The sequence below is a fragment of the Rhyacophila brunnea genome, unplaced genomic scaffold (genome assembly GCF_057557595.1).
Source record: "Rhyacophila brunnea isolate RB1 unplaced genomic scaffold, BYU_Rbru_1.0 scaffold_9, whole genome shotgun sequence".
In the NCBI taxonomy this organism is placed as follows: Eukaryota; Metazoa; Arthropoda; class Insecta; order Trichoptera; family Rhyacophilidae; genus Rhyacophila; species Rhyacophila brunnea.
The window spans coordinates 6721490-6742047 of record NW_028233361.1 but is presented as its reverse complement, the minus strand read 5'-3'; the positions used below and the strand labels follow the sequence as shown (position 1 = coordinate 6742047).

General features: G+C 32.9%; 2 protein-coding genes across 2 annotated transcripts in view; one reads left to right on the top strand and one right to left on the bottom strand.

The window, feature by feature from the left end:
- The window catches only part of LOC147063220 (tektin-3-like), an 18610-nt gene extending 11009 nt beyond the window's left edge, over positions 1–7601 (bottom strand). The window contains exons 1-2 of the mRNA XM_085959493.1: positions 7526–7601; positions 926–1065 (exon numbers count right to left, since the gene is read on the bottom strand). Coding sequence (XP_085815619.1) covers positions 926–1065; positions 7526–7570 — 185 coding nt within the window. The 5' untranslated portion in view covers positions 7571–7601. The remainder of the gene's footprint in view (positions 1–925; positions 1066–7525) is intronic.
- On the top strand, positions 1512–20558 carry Nubp1 (NUBP iron-sulfur cluster assembly factor 1). The gene is made up of 9 exons (XM_085959494.1): positions 1512–1793; positions 4373–4453; positions 5391–5551; positions 10395–10496; positions 11091–11181; positions 12306–12377; positions 13914–14116; positions 14956–15130; positions 19770–20558. The coding sequence occupies exons 1-9, from the start codon at positions 1766–1768 to the stop codon at positions 19793–19795; spliced, it is 939 nt and encodes a 312-aa protein (XP_085815620.1). The 5' UTR covers positions 1512–1765; the 3' UTR covers positions 19796–20558.

The following is a 20558-nucleotide window of genomic DNA, read 5'->3' as shown; positions in this document are numbered from 1 at the left end:
GCAGATTTGTTGAACAAGGTTTTGGTGTGCGAGAACAATCATTGCCAACAGATTATTTAGGTAAATAATAGAAAAACATTTATTTGTTTTGTCTACAGTGCATCTTTTATATCAATTCTTCTACGTCACCGCGGTTGTCTCTAGAACTAAAACCAGCCCCTCGCATTTACTTTCATTGCTACTACATTCCCCGCACCCGTAGTTCAGTGTGTGTTCGATATCACATGAAGTTTTATTAACATTAAATAGCCTAAACCTTTGTGAAAGCAGATGAAGGGCATTATGAGTATCTGCTCTGACTAGTCAACACACAAAGAGCATACAACGTACCTAATAGTATCAGCGCGCAAAAACCATGTCACGCAATAGTGTCAGCGCTGTGATGTGGAAAACTTAATATAAAAGTCGTACTGAAGCCATAAAACTTAAGTGTGTAATGTCACTTGAAAAATCATATCTAGGAAATAAGAAATAGAAGAATAAATAATAACAGTTGGTCATTCAATTCAGTAATCGGCCACTATCAAGTTTTATAATATATGGTGCCCGGGTTAGTGGGATTCTACTGTACATGTTTGAATCCTGTTTCACGCATAGCCCGGTGTGTGGTACCTGTGGTACCATACTAGCATGCCGTATGCTAAAAAAATTTCACTTCCACAAAACGTACTCTCACAAATTGTAATATTCACATTCCTCTGTCACGTCAACCTAAGCAGAGAATTACTCACTTACTCCCGTGGGATGTCACCGGCTTTCATCAACTTTAGAGCTGTGACTCACTGATGGTGAATAATAAAATATTATCTTTTATAAACAGAAACCATTACCAAAAAGGGTGAAGTTATAAGACAATTATTATAACGGTCGTAATAATTATTGAATTGCTTCTAACGTATAATTATTTATATAGGCAGGTACGCACAGAGCGGTAGATTCTATTTCTTCGTAGCCCAACACCGGTCGCCAAGGATGTTTCCGTGGAACATGGTAACTCGTTCCGATCATGGGTGGAGTGGCGGGCACCGAGGATAAATCTTTCACAGGGTTCCATGGCTGCAATTGCTGAAAGTAAATGTTTAATTTCAGTTTTATAATTAACTTGTCAGCGCAATATGAAGAATTTAAGTTAGAAATACTTACTGAATACAAATTTGATGGCTGTTTATGAATCATGACGAATTTTATAATAACACAAGAATTTAGCTACAATTTTGAATAAAGAATCAGATTGTTCTGGCCAATGGCCGTTTGTCAATTGTTTGCTGAGTAAAAAATCAAAAATGTATCCCAATTAAATAATACAGAAACCTCTTCGTGAGGCGGCCAATATCCATATCGGATTGTACTCTATTATAAATAATGTTGTTTCTCAAATTTTATTTACACAAATAAAATAATTAGACCATTAAAATAAAAAGTAAGGAAGAAGAGAACGGAACGCTGGCTGTCAATTTATTATCTATGGTCAAATCTGCAAGCAGTTAGCCATAGACTAATATACTATTAGCAGTCAAAAGAAAATACGATAATAGTGTGAAAACGTCAAAATTTGTGATAATTGATTATTAATTTATATTGTGTCATTTTATAAATACATCCATATAGACGGATATATTCGTGTGTGGAGGATAAAAATATGCTGATGTCATTCTACCACGCACAAATTTTGTATCGACAATATTAAGTCGATAATTTTGTGGTTATAATTGCTGTTTTCAATTCCTCTATTTTAGTGACTTGGAATTTTATACGAACTTTTATAATGTCGGAAAATATGGAAGTACCCGAGCGTTAGTATACCTTATATAAGTTGTTAATTATGCTTACAAAAACTTAACCATTTATGTAGTTTACTACCGCAAGCAGAAACCTATCTGATGTTTTGTGAGGTTATTTCATCAAAAACAAACCAACACGCATGAGTCGGTGTACAGATGCACGATCTGCAGAACGACCGCGATACCGAGCAGAAATACATATTCATATATTCGTAAATACTCTATTGTATGATAATGAAATCAGTTTTTAACTGTATTTGTGGGTTGTAATACAACCTACTTTAAGCCAACATGTACCTACTGATAAGATTGTGTTAGATTTTTGCCCATTTTTGTTTCAAACGACCACATATAAATAGGGTTTGACAGTGAAAAAGAAGACATACTTATTACACAGCCGTCAACCATCATAGTCTAATGCGCAAAGTATGCCTTCTCATACTGGGGGTTTCGGATACGATTTCCGGTGTCTGCGTTAGTCTGGGTATTTCTGTAATGTATGTCGCACAGGAAGGTTGGAAATTTGACCATTGCCGTTTTAACTAACATTAAGTTAGCTTCACAGTAGTGATATAGAACCCCATTGGCTGTACACCGCCTCATATCAATGAGCCAACCAATGGACGTCAAAATCACTCACAAAATCATTCTTATATATCAAAAACTATGAACATTAAAATTCATGCAAAATTATCTGAAATTGTGTCCTATAGATATACTTAGATTAAAGAATAATATAGATAGAGTAAGGTCATGCATTTACACAGGAAATAGCATGCGGTCCTCACAGTTTTCTCCTCTGCCCTCCTTGCTATTCTGCTGCCTACATTATTGGAAAATGTAAATGCCAAATTCATTGTATTGGCTGATCACCGCTTAGCTATAATATATTATCAACTCAGTTACATGTTAAATGTCACATCATTCCGAGGCCATATATTGTATCCAACTAAATATAGAATAAAATATCATTTGCGGCGTACTTACACGTGGAAACTAATCCCACCTGCTTTTTTTTAAATTGTTTTTGCATACAACACAAGACAGCATTTTTTTATAGTAATCTATGGTAATGTATAGTAATCGTATAAAATAAGAACATTATATGTGTGGGGATGATGAGGTGTGTGGAGATAAAGTCGCAGTTGTTTGGAAGTTTCGAGGAGAGAGTTTATTTATCGATATAAGAATAAATAAATACAATGATAAACATGACAGAGTAGTGTTATAATCGCGGGTATGGATGTACTGATGAGATTGATGTTATCAAGATATTAATCAGACTGCGAGACTGTACGCAAGTGGAATGACGGTGGACTGTGTCGTGTGACCAGACTTGTGATGAGTAGTGAGCCGAGTGACGAGTTATGCATCATCCTCACTATTTATACAAATGCAGTCCATACTTAACAAGAAATATTGTCGCAATTTAATAACTTATAATAGACACTATTGATCTGGGTTATGATTGAGGAAATGCTGACAATCGCTTCCGCTACTTTGTTTTGTTTTGAACACAAAACATAAATATTGAAGTGTGTCACACTTGTAATGCTGAGTGGTATTATCACCGGCCTTCTGCGCGCTCTGAAGCGGAGATGGCAGGCCGTGATAACGTCAAGGTCAAAGCGGGGGTGGGGGACAGAAACGCACGGGGTATTTGGTCAAGGCTGGTTTATTTCATCGTATTGCAGGGTAGTCGTTACAGATACAGGTTATTGTCGTCGTTGGCGGTCGGTTGGTAATTGGCGGGCTGCAACGTGGTGTCGCGGGCTTGGCTGCTGGGGCTTCGCATCCGAGGCGATGCTCGCTGTCCGATGGGAGGTAGGGTCGGGGCTTGCGGCTTGGCGTGCTGCCGATGTCAGATGTGGTCTTTTTGGCGGGCTGTCCGGAATGCTGGCTTGGCTTCGCGTCCGAGGCGAGCGAAGGCGAGAAGAGATTTTGCGGTTGATGCTGTTGGTTCGGCGGTTGATGTAAGAGAGATGCTGGCTGGTCGACGTATCAGGCAAGAGAGAGCTTTCGCGCCCATCCAGATCCAACTGCCAGATTCGCGGCGTCCTGTTTTTTCCATCGGTCGGGAAGCTCCCTGTTTTACCGACGGATTGACTAGTGGCGGCGCGAGCGGCCGTTTTTGATAGACCGCGTCTGTTTTGGCGGGAATTTGACGAATTTGAATTTCAAGGAGACGGGTTCCGCTCGGCCGAGGGTTGCGATCACCGCGAAGAGTGGACGTAGGCTGTGGTATTTTGGGAAATATGATGGTTCGGTCCGCCCTTTGAGGTAGTCTCCTGTGGGAGATTTCCATCTGGTATCAGTATGATTGCTACAAATGATCATAATGCAAAAAGAAGATTTTGTTAAAAATTAAAATAGATACTGGATACTGGACATTTCCATCATTAAAAGAGGATTCGTCCGGTAAGAAAAGAATGTCTGGGAACTTTGTAAAGAAAAATTATATCTGTGCATGACGATATACTACACGTACATACAATTGCCGTAACTTTCTTTATTACACTTTTATATATTTTTAATTAGGTACTTATACAGAAAATTTATAAATGATAATAATTGTATTGCTGCTATTTTAGATTGTCCAGGAACGCAGAGCGAGGATGCAGGGAAAGCGTCTGCATGTGCAGGATGTCCAAATCAAAATATATGCTCGTCAGGTAGAAAATTAGCATGATTCGAAATTTATTGTTGTATAAACTATGAATCTCAATTTTTAGCGATTTTGAGTTATGTATGGTACTACTAGACATAATATTACGTTAACTGACAATGAGACTTCAACAATCAAAAAATTCAACATATAAAAAAACACTCCTTGTTAATAAAATTTACTTGTGTTTGGTGTCTCCCGTATAGCAGAGAAAAATGAGATATTTTCCTTTAGCCCTAAGGGGCCGATTTATAATATTATATCGCAATATCTATAAGAGAATTATCTGAACTAAATTTCTTGACGTTTCAAAACTGCACCGGCGAAGTCTCGACTTCCAAGGAAATCATTGATTATGAGCATTTATTATGCTGAAATCATTTTGCAATGGGTAGGACAATACCAATTTGCAGTTGTATTAGTACCAACTGTTTGTTACTTCATTGCTAGCAAATAATACCAATACAATACAACTGCAAATTGCTTATGCCCTACCCGTGGTGCCATTGTAAAATGATTCCATCACAACTATAATATTATACAATTAGTGCTAAAAATAATGCGTATCGATTTATTGGTGCGTATTTAAATTACGTATAAGAGCAAATAGTGACATATTTATAATTTCAATGGAATCCATGAATTATTTAGGCTATAATTCACAAATTTAAATTGTATGAAAACTAGTGGTAACGTCCAATACTTAAATACTGTTAGAATATTGTACAATTTATATAAAAATAGTTACTATTAGATAGATACTTTCTTTTGCGGCATTATAATTTTACGAGTTCATTTATCTATGCAAAAGATAAATTTATGATCCGATCTGCATACATAATTGAAAAATTAATGGGACCATTGTGCAACGTTGAAGAATTACATGTTGTAGTGGCATATGCTCCACCTGAACTATATTTGGTAATAATTGTATGTTTTTGTAGGAGAAGCCAAAGGGCCCGATCCTGGCATAGCCCAAGTTAAAGAACGCCTGGCCAATGTTAAACACAAAGTCTTGATTTTATCCGGGAAAGGCGGAGTCGGAAAAAGCACACTCACTGCACTCCTGGGGAGGGCACTGGCTGCTAGGTTTCCTGATAAAAATGTAAGTAGTTTCCTGTACGAAATTTTTTTCCAATGTGGATCTTGACTACCTAACAAAGAAGTCTCTTAACAGATTTTTTTTACAAGTAATGGATGTAAGCCGCTTGCTCAACCTATTCGGTGTGTGCACTAGGTTAACACGTACATTGAAAAACAACATGTGAATTTGCTAGACCTGGGATTCGAATTTGAGATATCGTCAATTATAACAATAATTATGCTCATATGTACAATTATAATAATTTTTATTGACAATTAAAAATTTTAATGAAAATACGCTTCAGCAAAAATGAAGACAATGTACTTCGACGCTTCCTAAATAAGTGGTTTGGCCTGAACCTATTTTGGATGATTGGCTTAATAATATTCATCACAGAAAATTCCATTAAAATTTCCAGTTTATAGAGAGCAAAATGGATACAGTTAATATCAGTGGCGAAGGGTGAGAAGTAAGCTGTTAAGATCCGACTTAAATAGTGCACACTAAATTTTGTCAGTCATACTTACTTGTTTACGTTGAACTAAGACTACAAATTTCAGATCTTGTTGGTTAGTTTTTTAAATTCAAACCCTACGTAAACTAAGCCATAATAGATAATACTCAAAAAATCCCCTCGCCACTGGTATTGACTATAATAATTATTATAAACTCAGATAAATACATATAAACTCATTTTATAAACTAATATATCCTTAGGTTTTGATATTAATCATATTTAACATCTTTTAAAGTCACTACATATTGATTGATACCATATCATATGTCGCTATATAATGTTTAGAAATACTTTTAATAATAACAACGATCTTGACCTATTTCTGCTCTCAATAGCTATAATATTTTATACGCAGTGATTTAATTAATTCAACAGGCCTATCCGTATAAAAATACATAAATACAAAGATAAGACAGGAAGAAATTATTATTTTTGCAGAATTTGAATTGACTTGAATTATCTAAATAACTTGTCAAAATTCAATTTAATTAAATCTACGGGTATCAATTAACCACAGAAAAAAAATCATTGCGTGCAAACCAGAGGTTTGATTATTTTATTACCGCTTTCAGAGATGTCCATATGCGCAAAAATCGTTTGTAGCCCACTGTCAGTTTTGACTACAGTGAATTACACTGCACAATGGTGATATAAAACATTATTGGCTGCATACCATCTCATGCTAATGGACGGGCCAGATTGCTTTAAATGAAACTCAATTCTTAAATGTCGAAAACTATATACATATAAAATCTACGCGAAATCGGCTAAAATCATAGAAATAATAATATATCAATGTAACAAATACTGGAGACCCTAGGAATTGACTTTTAACTCCGAATTGGGAATTGTACAAATCAATTTTTAGTTAAAAAAAATATGAATTCAAAATATTTAATTTAAATTTCCTTGCCTTCCCATGTGACTATATTATGTTCAGTAATAATTCAAGTTTATTTATTTTACATGAAGCCAACATTACAAATTATAAATTCAACACAATATGATCCGTTTAACTAAAACGATTTAGTTACGCAGTTATTGCCCTCCTAATTATCAAAATCATATACTATTTGTTTGCAATTTATGACTGGCAATTATGCTGCAAGGATTTGTTTTACATAAATGGCTCAGATTGTGAAAATACGCATTTTAAAATTTTCTGGCCAAGCGAGCAGCACCTCCTGTGCTTCAAGCAATACCATCACAGACTGTTCAACTACACTTTTAATATTCTTATTTATTTGAGAAAATATTGTTGCAATCAAAAAGTCAAGTAAAAGCAAATAATCGCTAATTATTTACATGATTTGGCTACGCGATGTAATAGAATTTGTTAAAAACTTCATATGGAAAACGCTGCTGGATAGAAGTAATAGTTAAGGTCTGCGGAAGTATGAAAAGGTAGTGGATAGATTTAGGGTGATGATGATAATTCACTTGACTAATTGACTGTTTTATTAGAACAAAATACTTACCCTGTTATATCTGCTTCGAACTTCGTGGGAATTCCCGAAATTCATGTCTATTCACTAAATCACTATAAAGTTGACTGACTTATATCACGTGGAGTGTTCTCCCCTAAAGTAATTCTGCTCCAAAGGCTTGTGTAAATTGTTTGCCTGGCACTGCATGGTACAGCCTCCCTCCATTTCTACAAACTACGTGGAGATATTTAGGTCAACTCCTGTGCCCTTTTTATTGAACCCCCACGTTCCTAACCTACACCCCTTAGCAAAGTTTCTTTCAATGGGTATTGATTCTTTCTCTTTTGCAGAATGACCTACATTTATAAAAATGTGTCATATTTCTATAATAGGGTGCATGTCTAAGGTGTATTATTTCATTCGGATTGTTTTTAACTTGAATGTAAAGCAGCGTTTCTTAACCTTTTTGAGTCGCAAACCAGATTATGGTAATAGTTTTGATTTCGAGACCAAAAAAAAATTCATAAAACTGCATTAAAATAATAATTAAATACATTTTATATTTAATACAAGAAGATGGTACGCCAACGATAGTCGTGCGGGCAAGGTGTCTGCCTATAATGTCGCAGTTCGAGCAAAAAAATTCTCATGTTGTTTTTCAATGTGTGTATGGACCTAATAGTAATAGGTTAAGCAAGTGGCTAACATCAATTTACCATAAACATAAATCTGTTAATACAATCTCACTCTGTGGAGGCCCATATGATCTTATTAGGGTCAAACATGGTCTACAATGGGTCTGCTCTACATGTGATAGTGACAGTTCACTAAATGGAATTGGACCCTTTGATAATTAACATTTGAAATTTTTAAATATCCATATACCTAAAATAGTGTTGTTTTTATATTATTGTAGGTACTTTTGTGTATGCATATTTTCCGTTTCTTATTTTTTTCTTCTCGTACACTTTCGGTTCACCCAACAAATTGCTGAATGGCCGATGTCTTAAGACTATTCATCGGAAATATGTTAATTGAATTTTATTATTTGTTCAGCTTTGATTCCAATTCAATCCTTCGAAAAACAGAAGTTTTTAAAATGAATTTTGTGTATTATTTGTAATGAGGTATATCGCTGAAAATATTTCGTGACCCACCCAATATGCCATGCGACATTTGGGTCGTGTCCCATAGATTAAGAACCCTTGATGTAAAGCATCTTCATCATTTGAAATGTAAAAATCCTTGCCAACCATTACCTTATTTAAGATAGTCGTCACAATATTAATTGAACTAATAACTAACAACTAATAACATGAAGCTTAAGAAGAGATTATCAAAGTTAGTGATTAAGTTAGCTGCAATTCACTTGTAACAAACATCACATTTTCCATTAAGTATAAAACATGACACACCGCGAGTAGAGAAATACAAGGTTCTAAATGTTTGTCCGTGGCGAAACAAAAGTAACAATGAGGCAGCTTAGAATACTACATCATTGTTGTGTCTGTTTTGTCAAGGATGAACATTTAGATTCTAAATCTAAATTTTATAACCTTGTAGTATTAGGCTTACGACATGTCATTATTTAGATGAACAATCCTTCTTTTTTCCGAGAAGTTTTTGCATAGTATCATAACCAGAAAACTACAGTTCCTCGGCCACATTACATTACATTTCCCAACTTGTTATTCAAGGAAAGATCAACAGTATATGTAGCAGAATATTATCATTCAGCATAGTTGCGAGATGCTGATATGACCTGAGAATAAATTAGAACAAACAGGGAGTCTTGAGGTACTTTATAGTGACCATATGCTCCACTTGAATGTGAACATGGACAACGAAGATATGAATTTCGTCTTTGGACTTACTATTATGGTTACATGTAAATTTTACATACGTACCGTGAGCTTTCTTATCGGAAAGAGATGAAAAAATTACGCGTTGTTCGTGGAGCATTGCAGACAATAATGTTCCACCAAGAATGAAAACCGAACCTAGCCTAACAGATAATCCAGTATATCAGCTATTTTCAAAATTTGTTTGCCGCGGGCTTCCTGTGAACCGGCAAGAAACATGTTTTATTTAGACATGAATTTTATCTCGGTACTATACGACTCAGAGGTTGGACAGTCTTTAATATACGACCATATATTTCCGATACAACATTTCACGGTGAAGTGTGATACGGCAAACTGCATACGTGCAAATTTCCAGACATGTACTATTATATCATGATGTTTTACCGGTGATCTACGGATCTGCAAATCTCCCTGCTTTTTTAAGTGCGTACCTCTGTTTCCATCCTTTATACTGCATATCCGCTACATTCGCGAACCAGTAGCGCTACGCGATTGTTCCTAGTAGATGCGTTCCCGCGCTTTGAGCATGTAGAGTTCGCGAACCACAAAATCTGTTCTGAATACTGTCGGTTTTCTCGCGGACACAAAGGCGAGCACACTGCATTTGTGAACCAGAAGTGCAGTGTGTATGTCGAATAATAATAATTCTAAATATAACAATAATTCGTAATGGAGTGAGCCACTAATTCAGACAACATGTTCGCTTAACGTTCAGATAAACATTGCCGAGCGACTGAGTTCGCAACGCACATCTCCATTTGAGCGGTTACAGGTTCACAGAATACTACTGGTACAGAAACATAGTGGATACGTAGCTTTACACTAAATACACTGCTATGGTATTATGTTGGTTGTAGAATATAATATATTTTAATGATGATAGAAAATTCCAACCCAAGCAAGGCAATGTGTTAAACTAAATCAACTCACATCACAACACGTCACTCGTGGTGCAATAGCCCGGGGTAAGCCCTCGCGTCCTTAAGTAGTCGTCCCCAGTCCAGTCTAATATTTGCAATCATCTTCAACTAAGTGAAATATCTATATTTTTTTAGATTGGCATACTGGATGTGGATATTTGTGGACCCAGCCAACCCCGAGTGATGGGAGCAGCTGGAGAACAAGTTCATCATTCCGGATCTGGCTGGTCTCCGGTTGTATGTAGACCAATTGTTTTTCCATAGTAACAAATTAATATTAAATATCTTTTGTGAATTAGACCTATTATATGTAAAGTTTAACAAGAATTATCAGATGTGAATTGCTTTCTCAGTCAGAATACAAGAAACAAGAGCCGTATAAATTGTTTGTAGTGTTTGCGTTTTGAATCGTGATATCAACACATCAGTGGCGAAGGGTGGAGATGGGCTGTGTAGATCCAACATAAATAGTGTACACTAAACTTTGTTAGTCATACCATATGTTTTTCCTGAACCATGAAAACAAATTGCAAATAGTTTTTAAAATTCGGTTAAACCCTGCAAAGAATAATTTTTATTTTATATCTATTATGATTTGATTTGGTTTCATTGAATTTTAAAAACTAACCAATACCATCTGCAATTTGTATTCTAATTTCAATAAAAACAAATAAGTATGACTGACAAAGTTTAGTGTATACTATTTATGTCGGATCTTCACAGCCTAGCTATACCCTTCGCCACTGTGTGATCATTACACAATATACAATAATAATATGTACCCACATAATGTTTATAGGAATCTATATTTTTGCTTATTATTTTTTTCAGTATATTGAAGATAATCTCTCGCTCATGTCAATAGGATTCCTTTTGGGTAGTGTCGATGACGCTATCATATGGAGGGGGCCAAAGAAAAATGGTAAGAGATTGTTCGTTAATGACATCCCTTCCCCCATCATCACAAAATATTTATCCCCTTGTGTCTACATTACTTCACATTTTTGGACCCCCTAATATTTTAAAAAATGTTCATATTTTGATTGTTTTGTGATGTCACATTTTTTATAACCCCTTATTCTCTTCGTCACAAACCATTACATTATATCAGACCCTCTCCTTGTAGGGCGTGACGATGTGAACGATCTGTTCAGCATTTCAAATTCAAAAGATGTTTGCGGGTGACTTGGCCACTGTGCCATGGCATACTTGTTATGAATAAATGATATTTTTAACCGATTTATATAACACATTTTATATTCTAAAGGCAAATAATTATAAAATAAAAAGAGCTTTTTATATACCACGTTTTTAGATTTTCTGTTGAATCATATAAACTTGACAATTCTATGTATTAATAAATACTTTTTTTTGTACTTGATAGAAATACTGAATAAATATAGAATACTGAAATGTCATTTTGACATTTCATATTGATTTCCATAGTAACGCACGTATATATTAATAATTTAGTTGCTAGGACCCCCTTAGCAATTGATAATAGTGTTTTACTTCACATGAATTTTTGCCGAAATAACTTTCCATACAAACCAGAATTAACTGAAAATGAATTCAATTCTGCTTGTATATATGGAAACTTTGCTGGTTGCAATAACTTTTTATTATTATATTTTAAATTTCTGTAATCAATATGTAACTGTTTGTTTTCCTTAATAAATAAAAAAAAATAAAAAAATAAAATTAAAGATGGCTAAAAGTAGTAAAAGAATGCATTGTCGTCGTGTTCTGATATATTCTAAAAATTTCAAATGTCTAGCTAGTCGGGAAGTTAGTTAAAAATCTTCAATCGTCCAATACAAATCTTGGACAAACAAGACAAAATTTGTACTGGACAAACAAGAATACGAGCTAATAAAAATGTGGTAAAATAGAGTGAATTTATTATTTTTGCTTTTTTGACCATTTTGCTCATATTACTATGATTAATACAACCTAAACTAAAATATTGAATTTAATTAAAATAAATAACATGTAAATTAAAATTCAATCAATGTTTTCTTTAATAATGACTTGATGTTTTTTTAGGAATGATTAAACAGTTCTTAACTGAAGTCGACTGGGGACAGCTTGATTATCTTCTGATAGATACCCCTCCAGGTAATAATTTGCAAATGTTATAATATTTACGATTTCTATGACCACCCGTCAATATATCTGTAACAAAATGAAAAGAATTAATAAGATTGTAAAACGTTCACGCAAAGAATGTGAAATTATTCAACTATATTGGAACATCGATTATCCGAACTAATTGGGTATGAAGATAGTCCAGGTAATTGGAAAAATAAAAAAAAAACGGTGTGTACTTATGTACGTGCATTAGAAGTTATACTTCTTTGGCGTAGCAAAACAAAAACAAAACTTGTGATAAACTAGATTCTTTGACTAGCTCTTAATTCATCATCATCTTGATTATTACACACTATTACACACCCAAATTACACACTCAAGAAAAAGGACCGCTTATTGGAACGCCGTTGGTTTATTTCTATTTTTTGTTGTTTTGTTGGTTGTTTTTATTTTTAAAGTACCAACTGTCACTCTGACGTTTAATAGTTTGTTAACGTATGGAATTGCAAATGACCGACAATAATAAATTCGCTGCCTAGGCAACGGAACTATTCTAAACTATAATATTATACTGTATAATCGTCACGATTGCATTATCATACTGTGGCATAAGGTAGTGCGTTCGGCTGATAACCGAACAATCGGCGGTTCGTATCCAATCGAGTGTTTTTTTTTGTGTGAAAAAATAAATTATGTGTTACATGTCACACGCCAAAAATACACTCTGATCTGATTTTTCATTAATGTCACGATTTTTTGAAATATGATGAATAAATGTTGAATTTAATACGTTTCATTGAAGCTTTACATGTTATGCGTAAGTAAAAATATTAAAAAAATATATTTTTTTTAACTAAAAAATAAACTTACAATTTAGAATAATACTATATAAAATGTCCATTCTTTGGAGCCAGGTTTTCGTTATTACATTGTATTTTATGAATATTTTTATCATTAGAAATAAATTAGTTTTAAATATTTATAATTTTGACATTATTATTATGTTGTATATAACATGAAATCGTTTTTATTTATATGGATTCAAGCTACAGTATTGTAACCGCATCAAAGCTTGACTTCATATAAATATTTTTTTTATAAAAATATACATAAGAATATGTTCAAACTATGAAATTTTCAAAAATTGTCTTGTCACCTTATAACAAACTTATCAGAGTACATTGTAGGCTTAAAAATATTCATAAAATACAATGTAAGTACTAATAACTACTGTCTTGCAAAGAATGCACATTTTATATAGTTTTTTTTTTATTTGTACCTTTAACTTTTTTGTTTAACTAAAAAAAATACAAAAGAAACTCTAACCCCACCTGTTTTTATGACCACGTACCACCACTGTTCACAATATAAATATCTGTACTAATCTTTTCCATCTCGTCTCCAATTACTGAATACCTAAAGGCACCTCTCTTCATTTTCCTAGGTTCATCAACATAGCAAATGTAGTGACCCTTCATTGTTACTTAATGTCCTGCATCGATGAACACATTCTCATCCCAACTTGCTTGTATTTCATTTCCTCAATTTGTATTGTGATTGCAGGTACCTCTGACGAGCACCTGTCGTTGGTGACATATCTTGGAAGCGGAGAAGGATCAGGTTTAGCCGGAGCCGTGTTGGTGACTACTCCGCAAGAACTTTCTCTGCTCGACGTTAGAAAAGAAATAAGCTTTTGCAAGAAAGTCGGAGTGCCCATTATAGGTCTCATTGAAAACATGACTTCGTTCATCTGTCCTAAATGCAAGGTAGCCTGATTGATTTTGATATTATTATGCATGTGGCAATAAAAGGCTAAGAATCAAGAAATGTGGAGACGACAAAAAGAAACCTTCATTCAGCAGTGGATCAAGAATAGCTCACGTGATGATAATACATTAGTTCACAATTTATGAAAATCACACGAATATGCAAATTAATTTAAGAAAATTTATTTACACCATCGCATAATGACACAGACTCAGTCATCATCATCAGCCTGGATCCATCCACTGTTGGATGAAGGCCCCTTCAAGCTGATTCCACTCCTCTCGGATCCGTGTCTTGCATTATTGGCAGATCTTTTTAATTAACATACAATGGTAAAAATACGATTAATATAAAATAAGAATAAATGCACGCGCCACAGGTAAAGTATTCCTAACATAACAGTAATTATTTATTATCGAAATGGCGACACGCTCTCTGTCTTCATTAATATTATTTACAATTCTCTCCATTGATTAATCTATAAGGTTTGCGATTCCCGCATTGTAATTGAAATATTATAGTCAGAATACAATGGTCACAGTATCCATTTATTCAATTAAACCACTACTAAAGCAATTAATAAATGATTTCAAGTTTATATTGACTGAATTTATAATTATTCAGTTTATATTGAACAGTTTTCATAATTTTGCCATTGTCCGTCAATTAAAATATATTTGAGAAAGTTACTTCCATCTTTAAAAATCGGATTTTTAAAAATGGACTTACAGTAAATATTGACATAACTATTGACAGTTAGATTAACTTAACGACGACATCTATGCACCTTACCCAGAGAATACAAAATATATACGGTATGAAATATTGTTTTTCGTAGACCGAAAGTGAAATATTCCCCATGGAGGGTGGTGACCGGGAAGGCACCGGAGTGCGTTTACTCGGCCGCCTTCCGCTCGACCCTCGCCTGGCTCGATGCTGTGATGATGGAAAGGATCCTCTGGTGGAGGCCAGCGATTCACCTGCCATCGCAGCTCTCAATTTAATCATAGACAGTGAGTATTAACCCTTTGATTAGTGAGTTAAATATTTAGTATATACATCTCGGGAGTGAGTTAATTTTGAAGATTTTATTTAGTAATTTTTTTTGGGTTAATTTATAAGTTTTTAGAATATTTTTCTATTATGTATGTACCTACTATTACTATTTTTATTACACAATACATTATAGCAGTGCTTCCCAACCAGTGTAGCAACAGCACAGTGTAGTAAAAGCAAGGTCAGTTGTTCTCAACATTTTATAAAAATATATTTTTATAAAATATATATTTTTATAAAATATATATTTTTATAAAACTATATTACTACTTGGATAGTAAATTATAGTCAAATAAATTTAGTGGTTCTCAACATTTCATAAAAAGTTTTTTTTATAAATAATTTTACCTCAGACTTTCCTCGAATGATTATTATTACACTTTTTATAATTATTTTGATTGCATAATAAATTTAATTTTTTATAATTCTAATTTTGGTTGGATAGTAAAATATTGTAAAATAAATTCAGTGGTTCTCAAGATTTTATAAAAAGATATTTTTTCTAAATTCACCTCTTATATATTGTTCCAGCGATTGTTATTCTACTATAATTTATTATTTCGATTATATTGTACACTATAGGAAACCAGCGGTTCCCGTTTTTTTTGTACTTATAAGAAATTTCTTTTTTTTTTCAAATGATTAGATATTATTATACTGTTATTAGTTTGATTGGATAGTAATATAATGAAATAAATTTAGCGGTTCTCAACATTTATAACAAGAAATCTTTTTCTCAGTTTATCTCACAATTTTTTTCAAGCATTATTATTTTGCCCTGCTAAGTAAAAAGACAGTGTTTGCGGTAATATACTATGAATATATTTCGATTACATAATAAAATCAATTTCAGTGGTCAAACATTTTATAAAAAGATTTTTTTCATAGTTTATCTCGCACTTTTTCCGATGGTAATTATTATATTATATAGTAATTATTTCGAATGCGATAAAAACTATATAGTAAATCAATCAGCGGTTCTCAACAATTTATAAAAAGATTTTTTTTCTAAATTTATCTCGCACTTTTCCCAATGGTAATTAGGTCTTAATATAATATTTAAAATATTTTTATTGTATAATAAACTATAGTAAATCAATTGCAGTAGTTGTGATCTAAATCTATCTCACACTTGCTACTCTTGTTTTTCTTACATAGTAAAATATAGTAAAACATATTTACTGACTCAACATCAAAAAGAATATTTTTATATTGCAATATATTGCAAAAGAAAGGAGGTATAGATAAAGTCTTATTATATAAACTTGCCTAGGTAGGTACTTGAAATATAATTGAAAAATATATCAGTCTGTTCAACAGTTTCTGTGTTGCACGAGACGAGTACAATATTTATCATTTTTCTTTATCATAATCTTATTAGAGGAAATGACAGGAACAACTTTTTTATAATTGAAATTTAGCAGGGCAAAATAACAATCAATGAAAAAAAATGTGAGATACACTGAGAAAAAGATTTCTTGTTATAACATGTTGAGAACCGCTAAATTCATTTCATTATATCCAATCAAAATTAGAACAGTATAATAATAATCATTTGAAAAAAATGAAATTTCTTATAAGTACAAAAATGGGAACCGCTGGTTTACTATAGTCTACGATATAATCAAAATAAATATAGTGGAATATCAATCGCTGGAACAAAATATATGAGGTGAATTTAGAAAAAAATATCTTTTTATAAAATCTTGAGAACCACTGAATTTATTTTACTATTTAACCAAAATAAGAATAGTAAGTATAATAATAATTGTAGAAAATTAAATTTATTATACAATCAAAATAATTATAATAGGTGTAATAATAATCATTCGAAAAAAGTCTGAGGTAAAATTATTTAGAAAAAAACATTTTATGAAATGTTGAGAATCACTGAATTTATTTGACTAAAATTTACTATCCAAGTAGTAATATAGTTTTATAAAAATATATTTTTATAAAATGTTGAGAATAACTGACCTTGCTTTTACTATACTTTGCTCTCACGACACTGGTTCGGAAACACCGCTATAATATATTGTGTAATAAAAATAGATATAAAATGGCAAAATCACAAAATAAATAATATCGAAAAATTATTATCGCGATCCAATTTCAATGCATGCAATCCGACTTCAAGCAAAAAACTAAATAATATCCAAATATTTTGCTAAGGGTTGTGCAGAGGGTGAGGTTTACCTAAAATCGGCATAATATTTGAATCTCTCTTGAGTGATTGAAACAACGATACCTAATGACCCGAAAGCAATCAAGCTGTCAACAAGTGTGAAACAAATTGAAATGTGGGACACAATGTATGGCCCTTATTCTTGTCGCCCCGCGTTCGGTTATCTAAATGTAAACAAAATAGAGCTGTATTGGAAACTTTTGAAAATAATATTTTTTATATTAATTTGTAGACATATTATATGTATAAATGAATTTCTACCCATTTGGGATCCAAACAGAACTGAAAACTGAAATTGCTATGCATAAAAAAAATATTTTCGTAATAATTTATAAAATTTTGAACACATAGTTGTTTCCAATTTGGGCCTGGAATCTTCGACAGAACATATTATGTTTCTGATGATAGAATTCAAAATGTTTTTCAAAAGATAATAAAAGGGAATGTAGGAATTTTACGGAATTAGATTTTGTTCGTAATATTTGCGTTTATTTACGTATTTTTTTCTCGAAACTAGAAACAAATATTTATTTTATAATAACATCTAAAAATTGGTGATAAATGTATTTGTGTTGTTTGTAAATAATAATTACATCGAAATTATTAACTTAGCATAGAAAATTTCGAATGAAATGGTGTCGCCGCATATATGCGGCGATACTCTATACGGATCACTACAGTGTCGCCGCACACGTGCGGCGATACTAATCAAAGGGTTAATACTTTAATATCTCTATTCGCTTTGAATATAAATGTTGATTAGAATAATATAGAAGTCACGTGTTAATTAAATTATTTGTTATTTACAAAAGATTTAAGAATGTGACATTCTTTATTGAATGTGCAAAAGTTGTTTGCCATTAGATGTCGCAAATTTTTTGGTATTTTTAACCCCCCTTCCCCCATTGTCACATTTCATCATTAAATATTTTACCCCACTGTCTAAAATTACATGACAAATTTTTGAAGTTACTCCCCCATATTTACTAAAAAAATATTATATTATGTTATGTAATATTATCTCACAAATTAAGTTTCTATTTTATTATGGCACATTTTCTATATCCCCTACGTCATATTGCATCAGACCCCCTCCCCACATTAGGAAGTGACATACGTGGAAAACACATTATTGACAGAACGAAAAATATCGCAGATGTGTGTTTATTAAAAAATTGCTCACCTGTAATATTGCAAATTGTCGTTAACACCTTTTGGCTTGGCCAATATGATCAGTGATTCTCATGAACAGTATAGATTCATTCCTACTCTATTAATTTATTGGTAAGTTTGTTATATTGGCGTGCAAATTAATTTTGGACAAATGGGTTTATTAACGCTTTCGCTGCTGAATAGATAATGAGATTTTAATTGCCCCCTTTAAAATGCACGTTAATTACATCGATCGGCCGCCAGGTCATTACGCACCGTGTGCGTCTTCCGCGTCCAAAGTATTAATATAACTTGTGTATCTAATACATTGCGTATTTGTATATATCACAATTTCAAAGATTATCTTTGGCGTATCCATATAGTCATGAGAAATAATGACTATAACAATATGTAATGAATGTACACAAAATTTGAGACTAAAAATAATAGGGGGTTGCATTTTGACTGTGTTAAAAGTGGGCACTTTGGTTAAATGATGTCATTTACCCTTCTGAACCTTAAAATGTGTCAGCCATAAGGGTTCCTGTCATTTTACAAAATGCTTCAAATGTTCTAACACTAAAGGTTGAAATCACTGGCCTAAATTAACGCAATTGAGCATTTCGGCGAGGTTATTCTAACATGTTATCACTAACATCCAAAGAGAGCTACATACATGTGATAAATATATCACATTTATTTTATCGCTTTACATATTCAGGCAGTTAATAATTACAATAAGGTAACTGTTTGAACTGTCAAAAAATGCTATCTACACTAAATTACACAATATACCCAAGGGGCACTAAACGACCAGGACACCCTAAAACCCGTTGGATAGACAAACTCATAAAGTTCGGTGGATGTATGGGGCAGCGAAGAACTAGCTAGGAGAGGCCTCTATCCAGCAGTGGATCGACCCCAGCTGATTATGATGATGCCTTTTAACTTTTTGCTCAATGTCGAATAATGTTAGCATGTTTCTTTTCTAATTGATCTGTCAAAGGTTCGATTACCCTGGAGCCAAAGCACGCTGTGACACTCTATGATACACACGCGGCATAAAAAGCACTAGGTTTGCTCATAGCACATTGCCTTTTAGTTAGACCCTCTGTACCATGTTAGCATCGGTCGGCCACTTGCAGTGTGATCTGCCACTTAGAGTCAAATAAGCCCAAGCAATGAAGCCACTTTCAGATTGTGCCTAATTTTTCATGAATATCTTCCATTTTGATAATTAAATTTTTATTTGTTTTCAGAATTCGTCGAAGAATGCCATGCATAATATTTTTAATGTTACGTGCAAGATAAGCATTTATAATAAACGTTGAATGAAGGATAGTATTGTTTACATCGTCACAAATAAATAACGTCAAATTGTAAATGTTTACTACGATTTATTATTTGGATAGAGCACCAATAGCTTACACATTATCAAAAAGGAAATAATTTCTGGGACACAAAATATTGACATGACATTGTAATAATTGTAACAACTTTGAACTTTACACTTCACAATCATGTTTAGAAGAATATTTTAGATTGCTCTTAGATAATGATGCAACATTTTAACTGTTCTGTGAATTTAAACATCACACATGAAGTTACGTACAAAATCACATTTACAGTTTTATGAACAGAGAATATGTGTGAATCTATTTCTAAAAAATCGATAAGTCGACAAATCTAAAAAAAAAAATCATACTTATTCTATATAATTTCACATAATATGTAATGATCTAAAACTTCCAAAATTTATCATAATGCGTATGAAAAATAAATGTTTAATAACATAAAGTGCTAAGTTAAAAAAAAAACCATTAAACCGATGTTAGTGTCGATGATGTCTAATAAAAATGGGCAAATTGTTTTAATTTGAAAGTACAATACGAAGGACAAAGGCAACTAATGTTAAAACCATACAAACACAATATGTCGTTTACTACAAATATTAAATTGTATACTTGTCAGTTTTTGGAAATAGATACGTCAATTGTTTGTGTTTATTGTTTAAATCCATACGAAACCTTGAATAAAATGAAGTTGCG